This window comes from Oncorhynchus kisutch, linkage group LG10 (genome assembly GCF_002021735.2).
Source record: "Oncorhynchus kisutch isolate 150728-3 linkage group LG10, Okis_V2, whole genome shotgun sequence".
NCBI lineage: Eukaryota > Metazoa > Chordata > Actinopteri > Salmoniformes > Salmonidae > Oncorhynchus > Oncorhynchus kisutch.
Window position 1 is genome coordinate 54585277 of NC_034183.2, and position 27279 is coordinate 54612555.

The window sequence follows — 27279 nt, forward strand, 5'->3', positions numbered from 1 at the left end:
GGCCTTGGTCAGGGAGATGACCAGGAATCTGATGGTCACTCTGTCAGAGCTCCAGAGTTCCTCTGTGGAGATGGGAGAACCTTCCAGAAGAACAACCATCTCTTCAACACACCAACAATCAGGCCTTTATGGTAGAGTTGCCAGACGGAAGCCACTCCTCAGTAAAAGGCACATGACATCCCGCTAGGCGTTTGTGAAAAGGCACCTAAAGGACTGTCAGACCATTAGAAACAAGATTCTCTGGTCTGATGAAACCAAGATTGAACTCTTTGGCCTGAATGCCAAACGTCACGTCTGGAGGAAACCTGGCACCATCCCTATGGTGAAGCATGGTGGTGGCAGCATCATGCTGTGGGGATGTGCAGCGACGCTCCCATTCCAACATGACAGAGCGTGAGAGGATCTGCAGAGAAGAATGGGAGAAACTCCCCAAATACAGGTGTGCCAAGCTTGTAACGTCATACCCAAGAAGACTCTAGGCTGTAATCGCTGCCAAAGGTGCTTCAACAAAGTTGGGTCTTAATACTTATGGAAATGTGATATTTCATTTTAATGTATTTTTTGCAAAATATTCCAAAAACCTGTTTTTGCTTCATCATTATGGGGTATTGTGTGTAGATTGATGAGGAGGAAAAATGATTTAATACATGTTTTGAAGAAGTCTGTAATACAACAAAATGTGGAAAAGGTCAAGGGGTCTGAATACTTTCTGAATGCTCTGTACACAAAACATCTCTTTCCATGACATAGACTGACAAGGTGAATCCATGTGAAAGCTATGATCCCTTATTGATGTCACCTGTTAAATCCATTTCAACCAGTGTATATGAAGGGGAGGAGACAGGTTATCAAAGGATTTTTAAGTCTTGAAACAATTGAGATATATGGATTGTGTGAGCCATTCAGAGGTTTGATAAAATATTTAATTGCCTTTGAACAGGGTATGGTAGTAGGTGCCAGGCGCACCGGTATGTATCAAGAACTGAAAAGCTGTTGGGTTTTTCACAGTTTCCCATGTGTTTCCCCATCTCCCCTAATCTGCATCGGATGCACTCATAAATGCATTGCTACTGACAGAATGTTTCAGAAATACTGTATCAAGTTATGATGCTGTGTGCATTTCATCAAATGTTCGCAGTCAAACAACCAATAATACTGCACAACTCCTAAATTGAACTCTGGTGTGTTTACCGCCTTAGTTCGGATAGTTTGGACTGGTTTCCTTAGTTCAGATAGTTTGGACTGGTTTCCTTAGTTCAGATAGTTTGGACTGGTTTCCTTAGTTCAGATAGTTTGGACTGGTTTCCTTAGTTCAGATAGTTTGGACTGGTTTCCTTAGTTCAGATAGTTTGGACTGGTTTCCTTAGTTCGGATAGTTTGGACTGGTTTCCTTAGTTCGGATAGTTTGGACTGGTTTCCTTAGTTTGGATAGTTTGGACTGGTTTCCTCAGTTTGGATAGTTTGGACTGGTTTCCTTAGTTCAGATAGTTTGGACTGGTTTCCTTAGTTCGGAGAGTTTGGACTGGTTTCCTTAGTTCGGAGAGTTTGGACTGGTTTCCTTAGTTTGGATAGTTTGGACTGGTTTCCTTAGTTTGGATAGTTTGGACTGGTTTCCTTAGTTTGGATAGTTTGGATTTGTGTGAATACTCTATCCGCACTAGGCCGCACACTAAACAATGCACCGTGGTTTGCTCAAAAAGGCTAGTCTCGGTCCGATTAAATTTGTACCATGGTGTGGTTCTTGAAGGTGAGAACGCAGTACCGACCAAATAGCGAAAAAAACAGAGTCGGGCAGTATTATTGGTTGTTTGACTGCGAGCATTTGATGAAAAGCACACAGCATCATAACTTGAGATATTTGAAACATTCTGTGAATACCAGAGCATTTTTCGAGAGCATTCGATGCAGATTAGGGGAGACGGGGGACTATAACGGAGATATACAGTAGGATACTGAACATAGGCTATTCATGTTGTAGTTAGAGCGGTTATTGCGCTGTTTCATCGCACATGTTGTTGGAAGACAAAAGAAAAAAATAATATGAAGATTGGGGCACACAAGTGATGCTTGATGACAATCATAGATGGATTTAACGTGAGCATTTTTGTCCAATAAATAAATGGCTTACATGGACACGTGGTTTTGGTTAGGAATTTTTGTTTGTTTGATATTTGGAAATGTGAAACCAACCGAACCAAATGGGGAAAAAATGCAACGTAACAAATAATCGAACTCTGATTCGAACTATAGCTCAAAAACTATGTGTGAAAATACTCTTAAGCACCAGGAAACCGGGAAGACTCTGAACCACCAAGGTTGACTGTGCCACAGACATAGTCATGCTGATGCCCTCGTGAAACAGAGCAGGCACCAGGAAAGTATCATAAATCACAAAGCAGATGAATATGTAACATACTGACGTAAGCATGTGACGAGAATACATACTAGTAAACAATGCGTTTTGAACACAATGGTCTTTGCACATGATTTTGGAGAGAAAATGGCCTTCCTCCCAAATATTTTTCATATAAAAGGAGGGGAGAAGTGGAGGAGGAGAAAGGATTGATTGTAGAAAACTGTGGACTGAGGTTCAGCGTTACGCGACATCACATTGACATTTTTCTAAAATGTTGATCTCGCAAACGTTTTGCAGTGAGAGAGGTTACGTGGCGCAGCCGTCAAAAAAAAATCGTTATATCATATACCTAGGATATCATAACAAGGATCCTACTCTGATGTAAATAATCCTCCCTGTCCAGGCAGACGCATTCAACTGAGCATAGCCCCTGTCATCTCCTGGAGGTGTCTGAGTGTTATAAGTCCCACGTCTGCCATGGGGGCTGAGATGAGAGGCCTTCTCAGAATGATTCATCTCTATAGCAATGAGCCTTGACTCTGTCTGTCACAATGGTCCATCGGGAATCAGGATGGAACATTCCAACACTATCTCTGCACTCCACTGATATTACAAGGCTGAGTATAGCGTTTAGAATTCATCCAATCAGATGACCCATGGATTCAACATGGATACTGTATGTAACCTTTGCCCTTGTGCTACTACTGTCTAGCCCAGGCCTGGGCAAAGGCCAGCCCGGGGCCGTATGCAGCCCACGACCTGATTCAATACGGCCCGCGGAATCATGCTCAGATAACATAAAGAATTTGCGATAGTAAAGTTTTGAAAAACGTATTTGTTATTCAAATTAAAAGCCCAATGAATACTTGCTTTTGTGTAATGATTTAACTCCCACCGCTTGTGGGACATTTATTTTGAAGGCACGTATAAAATAACAACTGCACGAGAACAGACAGTGACTGACACACACGTCACAGTTACAAATAGTAGCAAGCTAGAAATTGAGCAAAGAAAATGATTTTTTTAAAGATTTCAAAGAAAAGGTAAGTAGACAATGAATGTAGGGTGTTCCAGCAAGAGTGGACATCGAAAAATTTCTTATTGAGATATCAGGGAAAACTGTGTGCTTAGTGTGCAAAGAGAGCATAGCTGTCTTGAAAGACTACAACTTGTCCCGACACTTCCAGACGAAGCATGCAGAGAAATATAGGAATATGTCTTCTGAGCAGAGGGCAAGTGCATCGAAAGAGTTGCTTTCTCAGTTGCAAAAGCATCAAGGACTTTTCACAAAACTGCATTCATCAAACGACAGAATTGGGAGAGCTAGCTATGTACTGTCCCACAATATTGCTAAACATAGCAAGCCATTCGCTGAGGGCAAATTCATTCAAGAATGTTTAATTGACTCTGCAGCAATACTTTGCCCCGACAAGAAAGAGCCGTTTGAAAATGTTTCCCTGTCAAGACAAACAGTGACACGGCGTGTTGAGGACATCGCAGAGAATATGAAAAACAGTTGAAAGACAAGGTAAAGGATTTCACATATTTCCCCTTGGCCCTGGATAAGAGCAGTGATGCATGTGACACGACGCTGTTGTTGATATTCTTACCAGGCTTAAGCCCAGACTTTGAAATTACAGATGAGCTTGCTTCAGTGCAGTCAATGAAGAGTTATCCAGTGTGACCACTGATGGGTGCCCAAACTTGACAGGAAAAAATAACGTTGGCCTTTTGAAAAGGATACAAAATCAAGTAGCTGAGCTGAACCCAGATCAGAAAATTATTGCATTATTCATCGGGAGGTGCTCTGTAAATGTGTTCTGAAAATAAGCTATGTTGTGGATACAGTCCCTAAAGTGCTAAACTTCTTAAGAGCAAAATCTTTAAACCCCAGGCAGTTTGTCACACTGTTGGAAGAGACAGAGTCGGGTCATGCAGATCTCCCCTACCACACAAACGTGAGATGGCTGAGTTTGGGGAAGGTGTTTGAAAGGGTGTGGAACCTGAAGTCAGAGATTGCTGAGTTTTTGCAAATGAAAGGATAACATGTGGATTTCCCTCAACTGCAAGATAAAGAATGAATGGCTGATTTTGCCTTCACCGTGGACATCATGGCCCTCATGAATGAACTGAATTCTAAACTACAAGGGAAGGGCCTTTTTTCACATCAGATGTACAGCCTATAAGGGCACAAGGCGAGACCCAGACGCAGATGGTTTGAGTCTTTGATATTTATTACATCCAAAAGGGGTAGGCAAGAAAATGGTCTTGGACAGGAAAAAGGTCAAAACCAGTTCAGAGTGTGGCAGGCAGGCTCAAGGTCAGGTGGGTACAGAGTCCAGGAAACAGGCAAGGGTCAAAACCAGTTCAGAGTCCAGGAGGTACAGTGTGGCAGGCAGGGTCAAGGTCAGGTGGGTACAGAGTCCAGGAAACAGGCAAGGGTCAAAACCAGTTAAGAGTCCAGGAGGTACAGTGTGGCAGGCAGGGTCAAGGTCAGGTGGGTACAGAGTCCAGGAAACAGGCAAGGGTGAAAACCAGGAGGACCAGTAAAAGAGAATAAAAGGAAGGCGCATGGGAAACCCACACCAGTTGACTTCCACATACAAGATGAACTGGCACAGAGAGACAGGAAACACAGGGATAAATACACCAGGGATAACAAGCGACACCTGGAGGGGGTGGAGACAATAACAAAGACAGGTGAACCTGATCAGGGTGTGACACAGCCTTGTCAAAGCCTTCAAGGGAAGATTACTCATCCTGACCCGCCAAGTAGAAGCCAACAATCTCACCCACCTTCCGACACTACTAGTCTGTTCCCTATCAGATGACCAGCGGGAGAAGTATACATCTCTGCTACATGCTTTAAACTTTAAACTGCTTTAAACTGTGAGTTTGGTTGGTTTCCTCTCCTTTCACCTTCAATGTGGATAACGTTCCCACTGACCTGCAACTTGAGCTTATCGATCTTCAGTCTGATGCAGTGATTGGAGAACTATACAAAACAATGTCACTGACAAGGTTCTATGCATCTCTTGATGAACAAAACTTTCCAAAGTTTAGGAGTCATGCTCAGAAGATGTTTGTACTGTTTGGGTCAACCTATGCATGTGAACAGACATTTTCAGTGATGAAATATAACAAGTCAAGGCACAGCTCATGCACAGTGTGCTATTCCCTCTGTGTAGTTCATTGACTGTTTAATAAAGAAAATAGCTACCAAAAGGGGAACATGGATGTGATTTACTTCTGTGCATGTTAAAAAAGTAAAATAAGTAGCATATTTGGACGTGATTTACAGTAGATATATCTGTCAATACAGTCATACACATGAAGTATGATGGCAAAAATATATTATGTTGCCTTCCATGGAAAATAATTGCCCAGGCCTGGTCTAGCCTGTTGCAAACAAACCATTTCACCATAGTATCTTAGTCTGTGCCCCTCCCCCTCTGCCAACCTCCTCCTCCGTATATATGTCTCTGATGCCCCCCCCCCCCCCCCCCCCCCCCCCCCCCTGCTCTGTCACTGATGCCTCCTACCTGTCAGTGATACCACAGGTGCCCAACAACAGTTCAGCGTAGCGTCCCCAGCGTCGCTGCAGGATGATGTCGATGTCCACCGGCTCGTTGTCGATAAAGATCTGCTGCATGCAGCCGTGGAAGTGGTTCAGCTTGGTCTCACACTTCCTGATCGTGTTGTTAGTCTTCGGACACCCTGAGGACCAAAGCACAGAGGGAGGTGTGAAGATATGTTCCTATTGGGTTGTTATTTTGATAGTGAGAACATCAAAATGGTGGCTAGCGGTTAAGAGCGTTGGGCCAGTTACGGAATGGTCACTGGTTCAAATCCCCAAGCTGACTAGGTGATAAAATCTGCCGATGTGCCCTTGAGCAAGGCACTTAACCCTAATTGCTCCTGTAAGTCGCTCTGGAGAAGAGTGTCTGCTAAATGACAAAAATAAATATAAACAAATGATGTAGATGAACAGTGTTCTGTATAAGAGCAAAAGTAGTGCACTATAAATGAAATTGGGTGCCATTACGTACCCCAGGTCTGGTCAACAGCTTACTTCCAGTGGTTGCTATTGTAATGTATGTTGATGTTGGGAACAGTAAAGTCAAGAGCCAGAACAGGTGTGGTGAACAGCTCACCTCCAAAGAAGTAGCGGTCCCCTGTGCGGACAGTGAAGGGGTTGGTGATTTTCAGGGGAGAGCCCTCCTCCTCATCTATGGTGATTGACAGTAGGTTGTCCCTGGCTGCTACGTCTACCGTGTGCCAGAAACCGTCATTCAAACGGTAACCTGAAAAGGAGAACAAACAGAAACAATATTATAACATCTTTAGATGTAATGAATGAGCAATCGGTATGAATACAATATAATACAGTATTCATTTGCCAAACCTGCCTCTTCCACCCTCTCAACAAATGTTCTGCCCATTACTTATAATTTATAGAAGGGTAAGAATTAATTCATTAACGAGGCAGGGTGAGTTCAGTTCCACATTTTGGCTCACCTGCTGCGAACTGTAGTTTCTTCTTGCCTGGCTGAAAGAGCGTGACATTGACCTGTCCCTCACTCAGGCCCAGCTCCAAGGCTCCCAGGTCGTCAGCGAAGCGTGTAAACATCAGCAGGCCTGTGTAGTCCCAGGAACGGAACTTAAACTTCACAAACATCCGAGGCTTCCTGAAGAACCCAGGCACCTGCAGGTAGTTGTTGGGCCCGGCGAAGGTCATGGGTTTCCACAGGATGTCACGGCACGCGTAGTGCATCTTTTTCTGAGGAAAAACAACACGAGGTACGAGGAAGAAATCATTGCATTTACAACAAACTACAAAGAAAGATTAGCAACCTCACTGTAGGTCACAGGTAACGTGTGTGTGTGTGTGTGTGTGTGTGTGTGTGTGTGTGTGTGTGTGTGTGTGTGTGTGTGTGTGTGTGTGTGTGTGTGTGTGTGTGTGTGTGTAGGAAAACGAGTACGTGATACAGAGGTGAAGTCTGGTGAGAAGCTACACCTGCCGAGGGATGCGTATCTCAGGCTCCTGGTCCTGGGCCATGTTGATGACGTTGATCCCGTTGATAAAGACGTTCTCCAGGCAGCCACGGAAGTTAGGAACCTCTGGGAGGTGGGGCACATTGGGCTCAATCACTCCGCCCACATACATCTAGGAGAGTACCAGCAGAGGAATGACTTGGATACATGTACCCTTATGATCAATGGAATATTATACTCAAAGGCACACATTTATTTGTAGGTTTAGATCATGTGTATATCATCAAAGTACACCCTGAATGACTAGCAGGCGCCAGGTAAATAGTAGGCTGATCCCTGTCTATGACCATTGACCCCTTCAATGACCGCTTCATTCCTGTCATTATGGACCACTGTCACACGCCTGACTCCAAACACACCAGGCCCCCTATCTTCTAATGTTCAACAACAAAAAACATGTCCAGACATGTCTAGTTCTATGACCAACCTGAGTGTCCAGGTCTATGTAGGTGAAATCTCCTTTGCTAATGGCCGTCTCAGTGTGGGCGTCCACTGTGAAGTTGACCTGTCGACCGTAGCGCTTGATGGTGACGTAATGCCAGTGCTGGTCATCTAGTATGTTGCCAACGGTCATTGTGGTCCGACCGTCCACCTGGTTGACCGTACTGCTTCCTTTAATAGGAGAACGGAAATGAATGACGTAAGAATTTGATAGGATGATGGGAGTACTGCTGGGTAAAACTCACTCAATAATCAAGCTCGCTATAGTTCGCTGTAGTTTGCTACAGTTCAAGCTATAGCTATACTGTAGGCCGTTTAGCAGATGCTTTCATCCAAAGCGACTTACAGTTACAGCGTGTATACTTTTTTCTATAAATGTTTCCTTTAGAGAAGGTGGAGCTGAAGTAATGGCTATACCAACCTGAGTTCTCCTCACAGATACAGAAGCCTAATGTCTGCTTCAGCAGTAATGGAGGATTGACAGGGACATTCACGCCTTGTTTTTCATCCAGTAAAAATAATTCAATCTAATCTAGGAAACTGAACCCCTTAAACCATATCCCAGCCTATCAGATTCTATAATCACCCGACAACATGAATATTTATGTTCCATTAAGCATTTCATTGTATCCTGTATCTTGTGTTTATGACAATAAACTGATTGAATTTCCTTTGACTTCCATTTGTTTCGATTTGATCCTTCACAGACCAACTGGTCAGAGTGCTTCTTTGGTGTCCTCCACCCATGTCTCTGCCCAGCCGCACCCCACGCATTCCAGCTGATCCTACCTAGGCCGATGGTGAGGACGAGGCGTCCTTTCCTCAGCTCCAGGGACAAGATGTCTCCCTGGACTCCCTCACTGTGTAGCAGCAGCCCGTCCTGCTCCAGGGTCTTAAAGTTCACGGCAAAATGGTCCTGCAGGGTCCGGAACCTCTTCCCTGGGAACATGAAGGCCACCGAGTCGTCCCCGTTCATCTGCATCACGTAGGAGTCTGGCCGAGAAAGAAAGGGGAAGTGGTTAGATGTTAGAGGTCGAATGGCACATTTGTGATCCTATGAAGATTCAAATGGTTGAGAGGCTCAAAAGTGTTCCTGTGATATGGTGTAGATGGATGTTTGATAGGTACTGTTTGACATTGGTGTCATTGAGTTGTTTGTTACTGACTGTCAACTGTGTTCATTGCATGACTGTTGAGCGTGCTATCTTGAGATTTCGAAGAAGACTCCTACAGCAAATTATAGTTACACTGATTCTGAAAGATGTCCTCACCATAAGCACAGCCAAACACCTCCAGCCTGACGCCAATCTTGCCTCCATTCTCTGTGTTCCACCCCAGGGGCAGGAGGCGGATGTGTTTGGCTGTGAAGGCATAGTGGAACACATTCCTCTTCACCTGGTGGTAGTTCCAGTTCCCAGGCATCGTCTGTGCACAGCAGAGGGAGAGAGAGAGAGGGAAAGAGAGATGATTTATATATATATATATATATGAGAGAGAAGAAGAGTTATTCATTCACTAATAAACAGATGAAAACAGATTAGTGTTGTCAGATTCTCTCACTGAGGGATAATGTGGTAATGTTGTCTCTAACTGTTACTTGGTGAACATTTCTAACATGAAATCAAACAACCCACTGGGAACACGCTGGTTGAATCAACGTTGTTTCCATGTTATTTCAATGAATTTCAATGACATTACATTGAAACAACGTGGAATAGACATTGATTTGAAGTCTGTGCCCAGTGTGAACAGACTGCCAAGGATTACATTTGAATGACAGTTTTTTTTTTTTACCTGACAGACCCCAACCTAAATGGATAGTTCACTCAAATGTCATAATTTAATCATCTTCCTACCAGTCACTCTTAGCCTGTAGACAACTTTCAAACTGAGAGCAAATAATAAATCATTTAACCCCCCCCCCCCCCCTCTCCCCTCCCTACCGAGTTCCCTCCTTTCATAACGTAGGGCGTCCAGGAGTCGGGGCGGTCACCATAGAGAAGGGTGTACTTGGTGACCCAGTCATAGGAATTGAAGGTGCCCTGGGTGGCGATGGCCTGGATGCGGTACTTCCTCTTCAGATCAATCTGCAGCCAGGGCTGTCGGTCCCGGGGGGATGGGGACCAGCCACTGCTCCCTGGAGGAGGAACGCAACACACCCACGTCATCAACCAGAACTCACACTGACTTCATTACACACACATAGAGATAGGCAATATTCACACACTGGCCATGCACACACACACACACACACAGTTCTCATCACACTGAATACACACATACTGTAGATAATAGGCAATATACACAACATAAATCATCCAGTCACATACACAACACCAAATAGTCTACATAAAGACATAAAACAACAAATTAATCAATGAAGTAGAAAACTAACCATACAATTTGGCAAAGTTGGCCGAGTACAAAAAGTTATATCTGGAAGAGGCCAAGAAGGAGTTGGCATAGAGCGAAGATACCAAGGGATCAACACATTCATCTAGAACAAAAGATGAGAGAGAAGAGGCGGTTAAACACAGAGATTACAGTAATACTCAGACTACACAATACATCATTCTCCAAAACCGTTCAAATCACACGATAACAGCAGGGATTTCAGCTGAACAGAACCCAGCGTGGTTTAGTGGTGCCTCTCCTCACACAGATAAGAGACAGACGTTGGATTGCAACTAATTAGGCACTGCATAATCTGTCCTGTAGCTGGGTCACAAGCTATGAACATTCAACAAGTCTGATTTAGGGGCAGGAAAATAAAAGCACAGACTAATTAGGCCTCTCTGTGGTGTGCAGTAATAACCCTTCCACAATATGACCTCCCATCTGCACAGTGCACGGTGCAGTCATCTGTAATGCTACAGTGTAAAATGTCTCCTTAAGATGAATCTAATCATCAATCCTCCCAGATAAAGATGCAGAGACCTAACTAATGTCTTTATTTCAGCAGTAATGGATGGTGGATTGAGTCAGGCATGAAACCAGAAGCCAGTAAGTATTTTTTGCACTGTGCCGGTGAGATGAATGATCGTCATCAAGAAGAGAACCTCCAACCGTCCCCTTTTTATTGAGCTAAAGAAATAAATGGAATATGCAGAGGGCTTTCAGCTTTGCAAACACATTTGGAAATGAACGGTGTGTGTGTGTGTGTGTGTGTGTGTGTGTGTGTGTGTGTGTGTGTGTGTGTGTGTGTGTGTGTGTGTGTGTGTGTGTGTGTGTGTGTGTGTGTGTGTGTGTGTGTGTGTGTGTGTGTGTGTGTGTGTGTGATCATCTGTTTTGCCTGAAATAGTATGCAGTTAATGATACTGACTGTCTCTCAGGGAGATAGCTGGTGTTATTCTATGGGTGCCTAGTGGACAGATAGCAGCAAAATAAATCAGAGATGTTCCCTCATCGTCTCATCAACCGTCTGTCTCATCCGCCATCCCCCCTCCTTGATAAATACCCTCAGCAATTAGGAATCACTATAATTCTGCCTAATCTTGTCATTGGCACAGATAAACCCACTATGTCCTCGCCACGGTCACTAGAAAACACTGCCTTATCTTCTGCAATGTCATAACATGTCTGTTACTCCTCCGCCCAGCTCAGAGTCATGTAGATAGAGGAATAGATGGACAAACAGGCTGAGAAGATGGAGAGAGAGAAAAAGCCAAGGGGGGAAAGAAAGAGAGCACCAAATCTCACAGTATAAAACCTGGGGAGCCCAGGGAGACGTTCGCAGGGAGACGTTCGCAGGATTAGTATTCAGGCTGCAGAGGGAGGGAGGGAGGGAAGGAAGATTGGAGGGAGGTGAGTGAGTGAGTGAGGGTATGGACTCATCTTTAGAACACCTCTTGAAGAGGGAGAAAATAAATGGAGACAGGAGCGCCGGAGTGGAAGAGCTCAAAACAGGAACAACTATCAGGGGATAACCTCAGCTGAAGAATGAAACCTTATCTCTGTACTCTCCATACTACCCCACAGTATGTGAGACAGCATCATTGAACTGGTCAGGCAAAACAGTCAGTACACTATGCCACTCACTCTGAGCCTAAACACCTTCCATTTCATTTCCCACTGTCAAAAACAGCAGCGTAGCCTAGTGGTTAGAGCGTTGGACTAGTAACCGGAAGGTTGCGAGTTCAAACCCCCGAGCGTAGCCTAGTGGTTAGAGCGTTGGACTAGTAACCGGAAGGTTGCGAGTTCAAACCCCCGAGCTGACATGGTACAAATCTGTCGTTCTGCCCCTGAACAGGCAGTTAACCCACTGTTCCCAGGCCGTCATTGAAAATAAGAATGTGTTCTTAACTGACTTGCCTGGTTAAATAAAGGTAAATAAATAAAAAATCTGTCACGGGGCCGTGAATGCTGTCATCCAAGGACAAGTCCAATCCGGATGGAAAGAAATCAGCCGAGCCAGAGACATGTGCTGCCTTTGACCTTGAGTGTTATAGTATACTCTCTCTGTCTTGGTATCTGAGTCTGGACTCGGTGACCTTTCTGGCCATGTCCCCTGATCCTCTCCTGCAGACATTACAGGCTGAGAACTCACTGTTAATGAAGTATGTCATGAAGTACAATACTCTGCTGCCTGTTAGTCAAGTCAATGATTCTTCAGCTAACTCCAACAACAAAGCCTATAACTAGCCCTACACTCATAGAAGTTAAAGTTTGTGTTAATTTCCGTGGTGAGCAGTGTAGAGGGCTGTAGAGGGTGGAGAAGAACTACAGGTATTAAAGGCATAAGGAAAGCAGAGAGCTAATAGGACTGCTGGAGGTTAACCCAGGCCTTGCCACTCAACGCCCACTTCCTACTGAAAGGATGCTCTTCTCTCTTCCTCTCCCCCCTCCATCCAACTCCAAACCACCCTCTTCTCTCTCCTCACATCACCTATCCCTCCATCTCACTCAGCACGCCTCTTTTCTCTCTCTCTCTCTCTCTCTCTCTCTCTCTCTCTCTCTCTCTCTCTCTCTCTCCTAAGCCAAAATCATGAGGGAGTGCCTTACCTAACACCTTCCCTCTCTCTTCTTCTCATTTGATCTCTTATCTCAAACACTTCTCAAGTGGGTGTCGCTGTGTCGCAGTTACTAAAAGACATACCCAGAGCTTATCCAGAACATTCCACCCCCCCGCTCTCTTCCTCTTCTTCTCTCTCACTTTTTTTTCTCTCTCTCTCTCCTCTCTCTCCTCTCTCTCTCCCCCTCCATCTCTTTCTCTCTCACCCCCTCTCGATCATGCTACTTCTCCCTCACCCTCTCTCTCCCCCTTCTCTCTCTCTCTCTCCCTCTATCTGTCTCTCTCTCTCTCTCTCTCTCTCGCTCTCATAAATTGTATTTAAGGGCTTTATTGGCATGGGAAACATATGTCAAAATTGCCAAAGCAAGTGAAGTTGATAATAAACAAAAGTGAAATAAACAATACAAATTAACAGTAAACATTACACTCACAAAAGTTCCAAAAGACTAAAGACATGTCAAATGTCATATTATGTGCAAATATGTCAAGTACAAAAGGAAAAATAAATAAACTTAAAAATGGGTTGTATTTACAATAGTGTTTGTTCTTCACTGGTTGCCCTTTTCTTGTGGCAACAGGTCACAAATCTTGCCGCTGTGATGGCACACTGGTATTTCACCCAATAGATATAGAAGTTTACCAAAATTGGATTTGTTTTCAAATTCTTTGAGGGTCTGTGTAATCTGAGGGAAATACATGTCACTAATATGGTCATACATTTGGCAGGAGGATAGGAAGTACATCTCAGTTTCCACCTCATTTTGTGGGCAATGTGCACAGCCTGTCTTTTCTTGAGAGCCAGGTCTGCCTACGCCAGCCTTTCTCAATAGCAAGGCTATGCTCACTGAGTCTGTACATAGTATTGTCTTGGCTTGGCTCAGTTGGCCATAAGTGTGAAGAGCTGCTGCCGGCATATCAGAGATGCTGACGCATCAGTCTAGTGTTACTGTGGGATGGAGAGGCTGCAGGGGGCTGGGGCTGTCTGGACTGACACATCACAATTACTGAGCATATTGAAACAGCCTCCTCCGGACACATCATGCAGTGATAAATGATGTACAGTGTGATGAATATCTCTGCTTTTTCATGGATGATTAGGAGCCAAGAATCCTAATGTTTAATGTTAAATGCCAGAATGTTTTTGTATTGGGGTTGTGTGGCACACAGAGTGGAAGGCAGGCTGGTGCGTGTTCGAGTGCAGACTCTGAATTATTCATAGCCAAAGTCAGGCCTCACAGTGGGGAGTATCTGCCTGGCGACACGGAGGATATGAAAGACATCAAAGCCCCAAAACATCTCATATACAGGACCATCATCCCACAGCATCTTATATCTGTCTAAGAATAGAACCAAACAAAGTTTCCACTGGTGCACCTCTATCCTCCATATCAATTCCTCTCACTCACACACACACACACACACACACACACACACATACACACCACAACACACAACTAGTCTCTGTGAGGACTGGAGATGCATGGGCAGCACACCAAGACTGAACAACACACGTCAGTGCACACACATACAAACAGATACATACATGTTTTCACAGTAATAAACACATACATGCACACACTCCACGGGACTCTGCTGAAGGGAGGACGGCTCATAATAATGGCAGGAACGGAGCACAGGGAATGGAATCAAACACATGGAAATCATGTAGTATTTGATACCATTGCACTGATTCCGCTCCAGTCATTACCATCAGCCCATTCTCACGAATTAAGGTGCCACCAACCTCCTGTGACACACACACACACACACACACAGCAGGGCAGCTGCAAGGGCAGTAGCATAGTAGGCGTGCTCCAGCAATGCTGTGTGTTAGCCCCACCCCAGATGAGCATGTCCCGGGAATGGAGTCTCCGTTTTAATCTGGCTCAGTTCCACTGTGTACCTCACATCCCATCCACAGCAGATGTAGAGTATATGCCTGGCTGCCTGCCTGACTCACAGCCTGAGTCGTGGGCACTGCTCATATGCCTGCCAGCGCCCAGATACACAGGCCGGCAGGCCAAACTACAGGGGGTAAATCACCACAACAACATCACAGTAAACCAGTCAGCTTCCAAACACCGTAGTGTGATACTACACCCCTAATAGCCAGCACTTACAACCAACTTCCCTCAATACTGAAGGCATACAGTAGTAACGCAATAGACCACAGAACAAAATGCCAAATACTCTACTGGTGTAAACACATCTAGAAAAACTGACCCGTGTGGTTACCCCAACACACACATGGATTCTATAAACCCCCCCTAGTTACCCAAAATGGAATCCATGTGAGACCACAACAAAAAATAGACGTCCCACCACATGACCATAACAAGTGTTCACAATGTATTTACACAACCAAATGTACCATACATGGACATACAGACCAACTCACCACAATATCACACCCAAATGTACCATACATGGACATACAGACCAACTCACCACAATATCACACCCAAATGTACCATACATGGACATACAGACCAACTCACCACAATATCACACCCAAATGTACCATACATGGACATACAGACCAACTCACCACAATATCACACCCAAATGTACCATACATGGACATACAGACCAACTCACCACAATATCACACCCAAATGTACCATACATGGACATACAGACCAACTCACCACAATATCACACCCAAATGTACCATACATGGACATACAGACCAACTCACCACAATATCACACCCAAATGTACCATACATGGACATACAGACCAACTCACCACAATATCACACCCAAATGTACCATACATGGACATACAGACCAACTCACCACAATATCACACCCAAATGTACCATACATGGACATACAGACCAACTCACCACAATATCACACCCAAATGCCCCAGATATTTAACTCCCACCTTAATAATCACTCTATCTGATAGTCCAGCAGCGCAGGATAGCCTGCCTGTATGATCCTCTTACACTAACACCGCCACAGCACCAAGAGGGCACTGGGGCACTAAGTATTCACTAGTAATCCCTAATAGAGCCTAGAGAGAGCAAAACAAACTACCTGCCCTGTTTACTGTACTATATGCAGTGATATGAAGTGAAGTAACAATGTTTTTCAGAAGTTTAGACCTTTACACGGTACATCCAAATATCATGGTGTCAGGTGGTCCTAGCCCACCGTCCCCCCTCTCTCCCTCCACCCTCCCTCCCTTTCCATTTCCCTCCCCCTCACCCCATCTTCTTTTTAACTGCTTGGTGAATCACGCTGCAGCCTTTAATTCATTCATGATGAATGCAGTTCAGATCTTCTGAGGTAATTGCTTCGACATTGATGCATGGAAAGAGGCACCACCAAGTTTTTTCCCCCACATGCATCTCAACTCCATCTCCCAATGACCTTGCATGTTATACCCTGCTGTACAACCACGCCAAAAAAAACGACTATTAAAAAACGATATACGTCATTGATCACGGAATTCCTATTAGGATTTTTTTGCCGCGTCATGCGTGTTCCTACATGAAGGGGACGTTTTGCTCGCGGACAGGTGATGAGCACACACTCTGCGAAAGTACTGCAGTGGGGTGGTCCCGCACACGGCTCTAATCATTCCTTTCGCTTTTACAGATAATAAACCACATGTTCAGAGCCATCATTATCACAGGTTGGGATATTCTCTATGTCACGGTGGTAATTTGGCATGACCGTTACAGAGTGCTAGAGAGGTGGGCGGGAAATGAACCATGCGATGCAGAAACTTGCACGCTGGCGCGAGAAAGCACTGCAATGCAGAAAGCCCAGTACGAGACTGTAACCGCCGCGCGCCCTCAGCCCGCAGGAAACATGCCACTTGACTTTCCTCAGAATTCAAAGCAAAAATATATAGAATATGCAACTGTGTAAAACATAACAGCCATCATTAACCCTCATACAATGTTTTGATGATTATTGGTCATTTTATATCAGATGTTCTGCCCTTCAAAGACTAGATGCACCTATTGCCCAGAGGTTTAAGCCACTTCTTTCTTGATTCACATGTTTTTTTACAATGAATCCCTTTTTATGTCAATATTGTTATCGACATGCTGCATATACAGGCTTAGGCTATTTAATTTATCTGAAAGCAATAGGCTAACAAAGGACAAGACACTGACAGAAATGACCATTACTGTTTCACAAGACTTACGTGATGAGCATTCTTGACAACCCCAAAATAAAAGGCTTATGCTCAATATTTTGCAAAACATCCTTTACAGAGGACACGCGTCTCCGCACATGCTATGTTAATTAGATCGTAGATTGTGTTCTCCTATCCACAGGGCACGGTAGCATCCTTTCACCCCCCTTTTCCCAACTTTAACTCGCGCAGTTCCAACTCCTCTTCCCGGGATCTCGGGTAGCCTCTGCCGGGGCGGGGACGCGGATCAGTTAGTGGTGCTGATGCTGCGTTTCACCGAGAGCGCGCACTGCTAGGCTATATTGTATGTAAATTGTTTTTAATAAAGGTCACATATAGGGGACACATTTCCAAGTGATCATTGTGATCACTTTGTGGATGTAAAATACTGGCAACGCGTGCTTTGTCAATGTGACTTCAGTCGATCCTCCAGAATTCTGCGTAGTTTTGGTCCAGAGGAAGGAAGATAGGAAGGAAGGGGTGGGAGAGAAAAACAACTTTTTTTTTGTCCAGCAAGCTACTTCTGACTCTATACGTTTGACTTTGTTGTCAACAGTTCCGCAAATATACATAGTCAGAAGCTTAGTAACCCAGGATTTATGCGATTCGTTTTACCGTCGTAGAATAAGGTTGTTCCTTTCCCGCATCCTTACACTCGTATACTGCTTTGGTTTGGCATCTCCCATATTCCATCAGTGGGCTTGGCATGCGATACTTCTCACCGCCTCGCACTGGTCATAGGCGCACTGAGCCTATCAGAGAGCATCGTCAATTTGGTCAAAAGCCTCTTACTCCCCTGGGACCAGAAGTCTGACGACAATTCTGACATTTATAATGTCTGCCGTTGCTCCCTAATTATGTGGCCGAGAATAATACTGTGCTGTACAAGAGAGAGTAGCCTACAGTACCCTACACCACAACCAGTTATGTGGAGGACTGACCTTCACCTACAATAGGGCCCTGAATAGGTACCAACAAAATTACAAGAGACTGATCATGTGTGGCCCAGGTGAGTGACTGCCAGTTTGTGGCTGATGCTGAGACAGGCAAAGGCAGAGAGGATAGGGTGGGGGCAGGTTGGTAAGATTGACTGGGGGATTTATCTATGACATGGGTGGCACACTGGCCATGAACTAAAAAGGCTTTGGGATTAAGAAGTGGGTTTATGGGACAGCGGGCAGCGGCAGTGTCAGTGCCGGGATGGGGTGAGATTGGACGTCGAGGCCAGTCTGGGATTTGCATTTTCAATCAAATCAGATTGGCATTGTGTAATCTCTCTGCCTCCACCTCCCCCAGTAATACCAAAACATACTATATACCTCTGGAAACGGAATATATGAAGCCTGTACTCTCTAAGAAGATGAGGAGGAGTAATAGCCTAGAGTTGTTTTTCTTCTCACTAATATATAGCACAATCATCTTGGTTTTAAAATGCATGTCACAGTGATTGGATTGGTTCTCTCATCAAAACACTGGTTGGTCAACAACAGTGATAAAAATAGAGTAATGGGCCGTAAAGCCAAGGCAGATTAGGTCAAACCTAAAAGTCCTAAATAAAAAAAATAGCAGACACACAAACGCACGGTTGGACGTACTGCCAAATTCTATAAAACAACGTTGGAGGTGGCTTATGGTAGAGAAATTAACATTCAATTATCTGGCAACAGCTCTGGTGAACATTCCTGCATCCTAAATGTCCCACAGACATCATAACTAAATGTTGCTCCAAGGACGTCATGTGAAACCATCAACATTCCAAAATATGTTTTGAAGGCAATGATTCTGCCTACTGAAATTGACTACTATTTACTTGATCAATGTATTCATTAGTATTAATTTGTATGTATAGCATTAATGAAAATAAAGTCTGTCTAGGATTCGTTGCATTCTTGTGTTATACATCAACTGACCACCAGATGTCCCCTGAGGCTCAATGTTAAAGCTCAGTCCCTGAAGGACGCAGGCTGTGACTGGTGCTGTCCACATCTCACCTTGTCTATTCATCACTGGACTTTAGTCTCCCCCTTGAAAATGTGCCTTTTTACTGACACTAAGAAATGTATGAAAACTGAACACACTGGATGAATAATGTGCAAATAGCTACTGGGTCAATATGCTACTTCAAAATGATTACATATTCCTAAAATGATCATTTTTATAGTTTAGCACTTTTCTCACTCATTCTCTCTCTCTCTTACACACACACACACACACACACACACACACACACACACACACACACACACACACACACACACACACACACACACACACACACACACACACACACACACACACACACACACACACACACACGCACACATTTCCTTTCTCACAGGGAATTCTTGATCAGATTGTACTTTGGCCAGTCCCCGATTGGAGAGTGTCTATTTTCCATATGGGTGCCATTGTACAAGGCAAGGGACGCAAGCTGTGTGTACACACACACACACACACACACACACACACACACACACACACACACACACACACACACACACACACGCATGATCCGGTGATGCAAAGAAGGACCTAGAAAAACTGTAACTGGCCCAATACTATACAGTGGGGCAAAAAAATATTTAGTCAGCCACCAATTGTGCAAGTTCTCCCACTTAAAAAGATGAGAGAGGCCTGTAATTTTCATCATAGGTACACTTCAACTATGACAGACAAAATGAGGGGAAAAAATCCAGAAAATCACATTGTAGGATTTATTTATGAATTTATTTGCAAATTTATTTGCAAATTATGGTGGAAAATAAGTATTTGGTCAATTACTTATTTTCCACCATAATTTGCAAATAAATTCTTTAAAAATTTAACTTTTTTGCCCCACTGTACATGCCAGTCTCTCTCATAAGTATCGCTTCTTGATTTTATGGGAAACAATGTGTTGACACACACACTTACCCCACCATACATGTATTTTCACAGCCCCCAAATCAAGTGAACAGAAAACCTGGCTTTTAAAAACAGATAAAGCAACACCTCACATCACAGCGCCTCTTGCCTGTTTTACCTAAATATTTTGTGTGTATGTACTGATATCTATGTACCTGTTGAGGGGAGGACAGCTCATAATAGTGGCTGAAACGGAATGAATGGAATGGCATGGAAACCATGTGTTTGATGTATTTAATACCATTCCACTGATTCCACTCCAGCCATTACTCCGTGCCCGTCCTCCCCAATTAAGGTGCCACCAACCTCCTGTGGTATGTACTGATATGTATTGTACTGATATGTACTGTACTGATGTGTACTGTACTGATATGTATTGTACTGATATGTACTGTACTGATATGTATTGTACTGATATGTACTGTACTGATGTGTATTGTACTGATATGTACTGTACTGATGTGTACTGTACTGATATGTATTGTTCTGATATGTACTGTACTGATGTGTACTGTACTGATATGTGTTGTACTGATATGTATTGTACTGATATGTATTGTACTGATATGTACTGTAATGATCTGCTGTACTGAAATGTGCTGTACTGAAATGTGCTGTACTGAAATGTGCTGTACTGAAATGTACTGTACTGGTATGTACTGTACTGATGTGTGTTGTACTGATATGTGCTGTACTGATATGTACTGAACTGATATGTGTTGTACTTATATGTGCTGTACTGATAGGTACTGTACTGATATGTACTGTACTGATATGTGCTGTACTGATATGTATTGTACTGATATGTACTGTACTGATGTGTACTGTACTGATGTGTACTGTACTGATATGTATTGTTCTGATATGTACTGTACTGATGTGTACTGTACTGATATGTATTGTAATGATATGTACTGTACTGATGTGTGCTGTACTGATATGTATTGTTCTGATATGTACTGTACTGATGTGTACTGTACTGATATGTATTGTACTGATATGTATTGTACTGATATGTGCTGTACTGATATGTACTGATATGTATTGTACTGATATGTACTGTACTGATATGTACTGTACTGATATGTGTTGTACTGAAATGTATTGTACTGATATGTACTGTAATGATCTGCTGTACTGAAATGTGCTGTACTGAAATGTGCTGTACTGAAATGTGCTGTACTGAAATGTACTGTACTGGTATGTACTGTACTGATGTGTGTTGTACTGATATGTGCTGTACTGATATGTACTGAACTGATATGTGTTGTACTGATATGTGCTGTACTGATAGGTACTGTACTGATATGTACTGTACTGATATGTGCTGTACTGATATGTGCTGTACTGATATGTACTGTACTGATATGTACTGTACTGATATGCACTGTAATGATCTGCTGTACTGAAATGTGCTGTACTGAAATGTGCTGTACTGAAATGTGCTGCACTGATATGTGCTGCACTGACATGTACTGTACTGATATGTACTGAACTGATATGTGTTGTACTGATATGTGCTGTACTGATAGGTACTGTACTGATATGTACTGTACTGATATGTGCTGTACTGATATGTGCTGTACTGATATGTACTGTACTGATATGTACTGTACTGATATGTACTGATATGTGTTGTACTTATATGTGCTGTACTGATATGTGCTGTACTGATATGTGCTGTACTGATATGTACTATACTGATATGTGCTGTACTGAAATGCACTGTACTGATATGTACTGTACTGATATGTACTGTACTGATATGTGCTGTACTGATATGTACTGTGCTGATATGTGTTGTACTTATATGTGCTGTACTGATATGTGCTGTACTGATATGTGCTGTACTGATATGTACTATACTGATACGTGCTGTACTGAAATGCACTGTACTGATATGCACTGTACTGATATGTACTGTACTGATATGTACTGTACTGAAATGTACTGTGCTGATATGTACTGTACTGATATGTGCTGTACTGATATGTGCTGTACTGATATGTACTGTACTGATATGTATGTGTAACTGATAGCCTACGATAGATGCTACTGAATGCAAATGTCATATATCTAAATGTAAATCATAAATGTTTGATTATTAATGTTCTGTATTATGTAAATCATAAATTATTGATTATTCATGTTCTGTATTATGTAAATCATAAATTATTGATTATTCATGTTCTGTATTATGTAAATCATAAATGTTTGATTATTAATGTTCTGTATTATGTAAATCATAAATGCAGGCCTCGAATATTAATGTTCTGTATTATGTAAATCATAAATGTAGGCCTCGGGTGGACCCCAGGAATAGTAGCTGCTGCTATCGCAACAGCTAATGGGGATCCTAATAAAATACCAAAAATACCAAATACACACACAAAAACATACACAATACACAACCAGGGATGCAGACAAGTCCTGACGCCCACCCACATGTTCCCCAGAGATAGTTTCACTGATCATGGATGAGTGCTAGATGTCATGAAGATGGATGGAAGGAAAAACGTGGTATGATGAGCACGTTCTTCATTTACTGTATATGTGTATAATGTGTGACAAGCAAACAATGAAGTTACAGTAAATTGAAGAGGACGTTTGTGTGTGTGTGTGTGTGTGTGTGTGTGTGTGTGTGTGTGTGTGTGTGTGTGTGTGTGTGTGTGTGTGTGTGTGTGAGCAAGTGTGTTTCCATCAGCGAGAACAGAATGTCTCTCTTTGTGATGTTGAAGTGTACTACACATGATAGCTGGGTGCTTTTTGTAGACAGGCATTTCTCCGGCCCCCACCCATGGGAGCCACGAGGACCCCACACACTGGTGGCCTGTTGTCCATCCACCTGTGTGACCTCAACCAGGATGACTCAGTCCCAGCTCAGAGCATGCCCAGCAGGGGGCATCCAGACTGGGATCCCACCTGGTGTCAGCCCCCCTCCTGGTCCAGCCACACTGTTAGCTCAACTGGTGCCTCCTGGACAGCTGCTACAACGAGCAGAGCCCGCTCCAATACTCAGGACTTAGAGTGGACATAGACCAACAAAATAAGTAAGCAAACATGCTAAAAAAGAGTGATTTCCCAGCCATCCTAAAAAAAAAGGTAATTGTTTAATTTACAATTGTGTGTATAGTGCAACAGATATCTCACAAGTGCATCTCCAGCAACTTCCTGAAAATGCTTTGTGAAGTTCCTCTTACGTGAAATAACTTCCCCCTAAGTAAAGTTTCCCCGATGGCACTGAGAGGAACTAATCCTTTTTTGTCTTCTCAGCCAGAGCAGTAGAGGTAGGGTTATAATAAGTCTTGGCCAGTATTCACTGCTCTATCATCACATTCCACTTTACTATGTTGAAGTGCCATGACAGCAGCATGGTGAGGTTCACTCAGGTCACGTGACTGGGGAGTGTGAACACTGTCTGGGTGTCACTGGGCCTCCACCAACACGCTGCTAATGAAAGACCACTTCATCATCTTTCTCTTACACATTTGCACGTGCGCACACACACACACACACACACACACACACACACATTTACACACACTCGCTCTATTCATTTCCAAATGTTTTTGCAAAGCTGAATGTCTTCTGCATATTCCATTTATTTATTTAGCTCAATATTAACCGTTCACACACACATCTCCAACAAACACTCAAACACAAGGAGATGATGGAGACGCACTGGTAGCTTCACAAAGACTGCAGCACCTGCATTGAGTTTAAATACCAACAGCTGTGGCCTACTGGAGCAAGAGCTGAGGCTCTTTTGTTCCCACTGTTTGCTGACAGACAGACAGACAGACAGACAGACAGACAGACAGACAGACAGACAGACACACACACACACACACACACACACACACACACACACACACACACACACACACACACACACACACACACACATACACACATACACACACAGAGAGCCTCATGCACACTTCCCCCTGCCTGGTCCTATATTTCTCCACACGCCAGACAAGCCATACGTGTTTAGTCTGTCTGCCAGTTTGTTAGCCCACTGTCTTCTCTTTTTGTTGCCCACTGTCTTCTCTTTTTTTTTGCCCACTGTCTTCTCTTTTTGTTTCCCTGTCTTCTCTTTTTGTTGCCCTGTCTTCTCTTTTTGTTGCCCTGTCTTCTCTTTTTGTTGCCCTGTCTTCTCTTTTTGTTGCCCTGTCTTCTCTTTTTGTTGCCCTGTCTTCTCTTTTTGTTGCCCTGTCTTCTCTTTATTGTTTGATGTTGATTGCTGACTGTAGCACTTGACAATTGCAGCTGGAAGGAGAGGGTCAAGGAAAACAGATGGGATCAGGTGACCGAATGTGAGAAAGGACTGGTTTGAGTGATGGCAGTCTGTCTGCCAGTTTGTTTGCCCACTGTCTTCTCTTTTTGTTGCCCACTGTCTTCTCTTTTTTGTTGCGCACTGTCTTCTCTTTTTGTTGCCCACTGTCTTCTCTTTTTGTTGCCCTGTCTTCTCTTTTTGTTGCCCTGTCTTCTCTTTATTGTTTGATGTTGATTGCTGACTGTAGCACTTGACAATTGCAGCTGGAAGGAGAGGGTCAAGGAAAACAGATGGGATCAGGTGACCGAATGTGAGAAAGGACTGGTTTGAGTGATGGGAATTCAACTTAGCACAACACAAACAATGAGTCTGAGTATACAGTACGAGGCTGTTTCCACTGGAGCTTGTCCACAAAGGACACCTTGTGATAATCGACACAATGAGGTGGGAAACCCTGTGATTCACTTGGTTTGGTCTCAATAACACTGTGTGTTCATCCTCAATGTTAATGGAGTTTTTTTACAATCACTTTGGCACTAATTTCATAACTTTGTGGTCATTCTTCAAAACTCTAGACACAGAACTCAAAACGGTCATCACTTGTAACACAGGCTGACCAATGTTCAAAGTGTTCCATTGTGCATTCATATCTTTAAAGAAACCTTGCACTTGCAGAATCATTGGTTCAAATAACTTATTTATCATGAAATACCATAGGAACATTCATTTAGATCACCCACACACAAGATACTGATAGTTTCACTGTGTAGTTGTTCGTACGATCATTAAATATTGTAGTACAAAATATGTGATACATGTTTCATTATGGTACTACTCATAAATACATCACTGTAGAAGGACTAGTAGAGAGAATACTACAGATACAGTGGAATCATTGAACAAAATCTGAAATGTATTAATGAAATACAATAAAATCACAACATAGGTTTCTTTGAGTCAAGCAAAAATAATTAGCTACAAAAAAAGAAAAACCTACAGTAAAATGTGAACTGCAGTGTTCCTCACCTGGCTTACTGTAAAAAGCTAAACAAAGGATTGATTACTGTACTTCTATATTTCCATCAACTCTGTCTTGTGGATTTGGCCACAGGTTCTCATCCACATCACAATGGATGTTTTCACAAACATCTTGGGAAGAATCTTCAGGCATGGCGAATCCAGGCCTGACACTGGTCTGCCGTGATGTCATTGCCTGTGTCATTCATGGCCTGGAGAAGGGTGGCTTGTTCGTGAGGGCGCCTATCATATACCTTCCACCTCCATGTGGAGAAAATTTCAGGTTAAGGAAAGGAGAGCATGGGGTTAAATACAGGGTGGTAAATTGTGGATGGGCCTGAAACCATGCTTGCACCATTTGAGCATGGTGGAACCTGACATTATCCCACACAATGACATAGGTCATGTCATCAGCTCTACAGACCTGATTTAGCTCATCAAGGAAGGTTACAAGGAGAGCTGCATTTTCTGATCCAATACGAGGTCTGCATCCCACCACACCATCTTCCGAAATACACATGGTGATGTTGGCCCCACGTTGTCCAGGTACTTGGATGGTTGCCCGCTGGCCAACGAAATTCCGACCTCTCCTCCTTGTCTTGGCCAGGTTGAATCCTGCCTCATCCAAAAATAGGAATTTGTGATGTTTTTCGTCAGCATCCAGCTCCATCACCCTCTAAAAATACATTTTGGAAAGAGAATTACTGATTACAATTATGCAGAACAGGCATCTTGAAACTGAACATACCTGAACATGGTCCGTCCTCAGTTGCCTCACTCTGCCTGCATTTCTTTCAAAAGGCACAGGGTACAGCTGTTTTAGAGACACCTGGTGCCTTTTCAGCATGTGTGCAATAGTCGGCAAACTTATGGCTTCCACATTGTTGAACATGTCGTCATTGTCCAAGATGTGCAACCGAATTTCTGTATGGTGAATATCATTTCCGGCCCGAGCCAAATTGACCACAGCCCGCTCTTATTGGTCAGTCAGAATTTTTTTGTCTCGATTCTGCAGTTCTCGATTCTGCAGGGAAAATGACAGTAAGAACACACCTACTCTGTGGTACACATCGGCATGCAGTATACAGTCATTAGACAGTTGAGAGTAGCCTAATGTTTAGTGCATGCTGAAGACTTACCGGAACTCATTGCGGAAAGTTCTGATGATTGAGGCCACGGTTGATCTTCTGAGGTTTGGTTGAATCATTGTAGCTGCCTCAGTCATTGTCGTGCCATGATTTAAGACATGGTCTAAAACTATTGCTCGGATTTCATTGGACACTCTTTGCTGTTGCTGCCGTTGTCTTGGTCCGTGGCCTTGTCCTCTACCACGTTCCCCCCCACCTCTCAAACGAGGCCGACGACCACCTCTCAGAAGGGGTGCTTGTCCCCTGCCATTCCTTTGACCACCCCGTCTTCCTCGTCTTCCTCGTCTTCCTCGTCTTCCTCCTCCCACTGCTTGGCCTCTATTGTGACCTGGATCACCATGTTATTGCTATGTTGTTGTACTTGGATACGACTCTATATACGTACCATAATGTGAAATCAATCATCACTAATGAGTTGACAGTGTTGGAAAAGCAATTTCAAGGGCCTGCATACATACACTCATCGGCCACTGTATTAGGTACACCTACGTGTTAACCCAAATAGCCTGCTCCTTCGAAACAGCAAAACGTGTGGCTGCCGCAACTCAATATATAGAGTATATAGAGTAGAGAGCTTTAGATGTTGTTTGACCAAACATTAGAACGGGTAAGATGCGTAATCTAAACAACTTTGACCGTGGTATGATTGTTGATGCCACACATGGTGATTACAGCATCTCATAAACAGCTGCCCTCCTGTGATTTTTACACACTACAGTCTCTAGAGTTGACAGAGAATGGTGCGATAAACAAAACACATTCAGTGAGCGGCAGTTCTGTGGGAAAAACACCTTGTTAAATGAGAGAGTTCAGAGGAGAATGTCCAGAACCATTCAAGCTAACAGAAAGGCCACAAATACTCAAATAACAGTTGGTCAAAACAGTGGTGTGCAGAAGGGCATCTCTTAAT

At 43.5% G+C, this 27279-nt stretch overlaps 1 protein-coding gene across 1 annotated transcript in view; it reads right to left on the bottom strand.

Annotated features, from left to right (window-relative positions):
* The window catches only part of LOC109897298 (contactin-associated protein 1), a 42483-nt gene extending 15774 nt beyond the window's left edge, over nucleotides 1–26709 (bottom strand). The window contains exons 1-12 of the mRNA XM_031834973.1: nucleotides 26617–26709; nucleotides 25723–25897; nucleotides 17637–17657; nucleotides 10248–10349; nucleotides 9796–9989; nucleotides 9124–9277; nucleotides 8642–8845; nucleotides 7839–8023; nucleotides 7374–7523; nucleotides 6875–7136; nucleotides 6511–6660; nucleotides 5899–6073 (exon numbers count right to left, since the gene is read on the bottom strand). Of these exons, the coding sequence (XP_031690833.1) occupies nucleotides 5899–6073; nucleotides 6511–6660; nucleotides 6875–7136; nucleotides 7374–7523; nucleotides 7839–8023; nucleotides 8642–8845; nucleotides 9124–9277; nucleotides 9796–9989; nucleotides 10248–10349; nucleotides 17637–17657; nucleotides 25723–25897; nucleotides 26617–26709 (1865 nt within the window). The remainder of the gene's footprint in view (nucleotides 1–5898; nucleotides 6074–6510; nucleotides 6661–6874; nucleotides 7137–7373; nucleotides 7524–7838; nucleotides 8024–8641; nucleotides 8846–9123; nucleotides 9278–9795; nucleotides 9990–10247; nucleotides 10350–17636; nucleotides 17658–25722; nucleotides 25898–26616) is intronic.
* Between the last annotated feature and the right edge of the window lie 570 nt (nucleotides 26710–27279).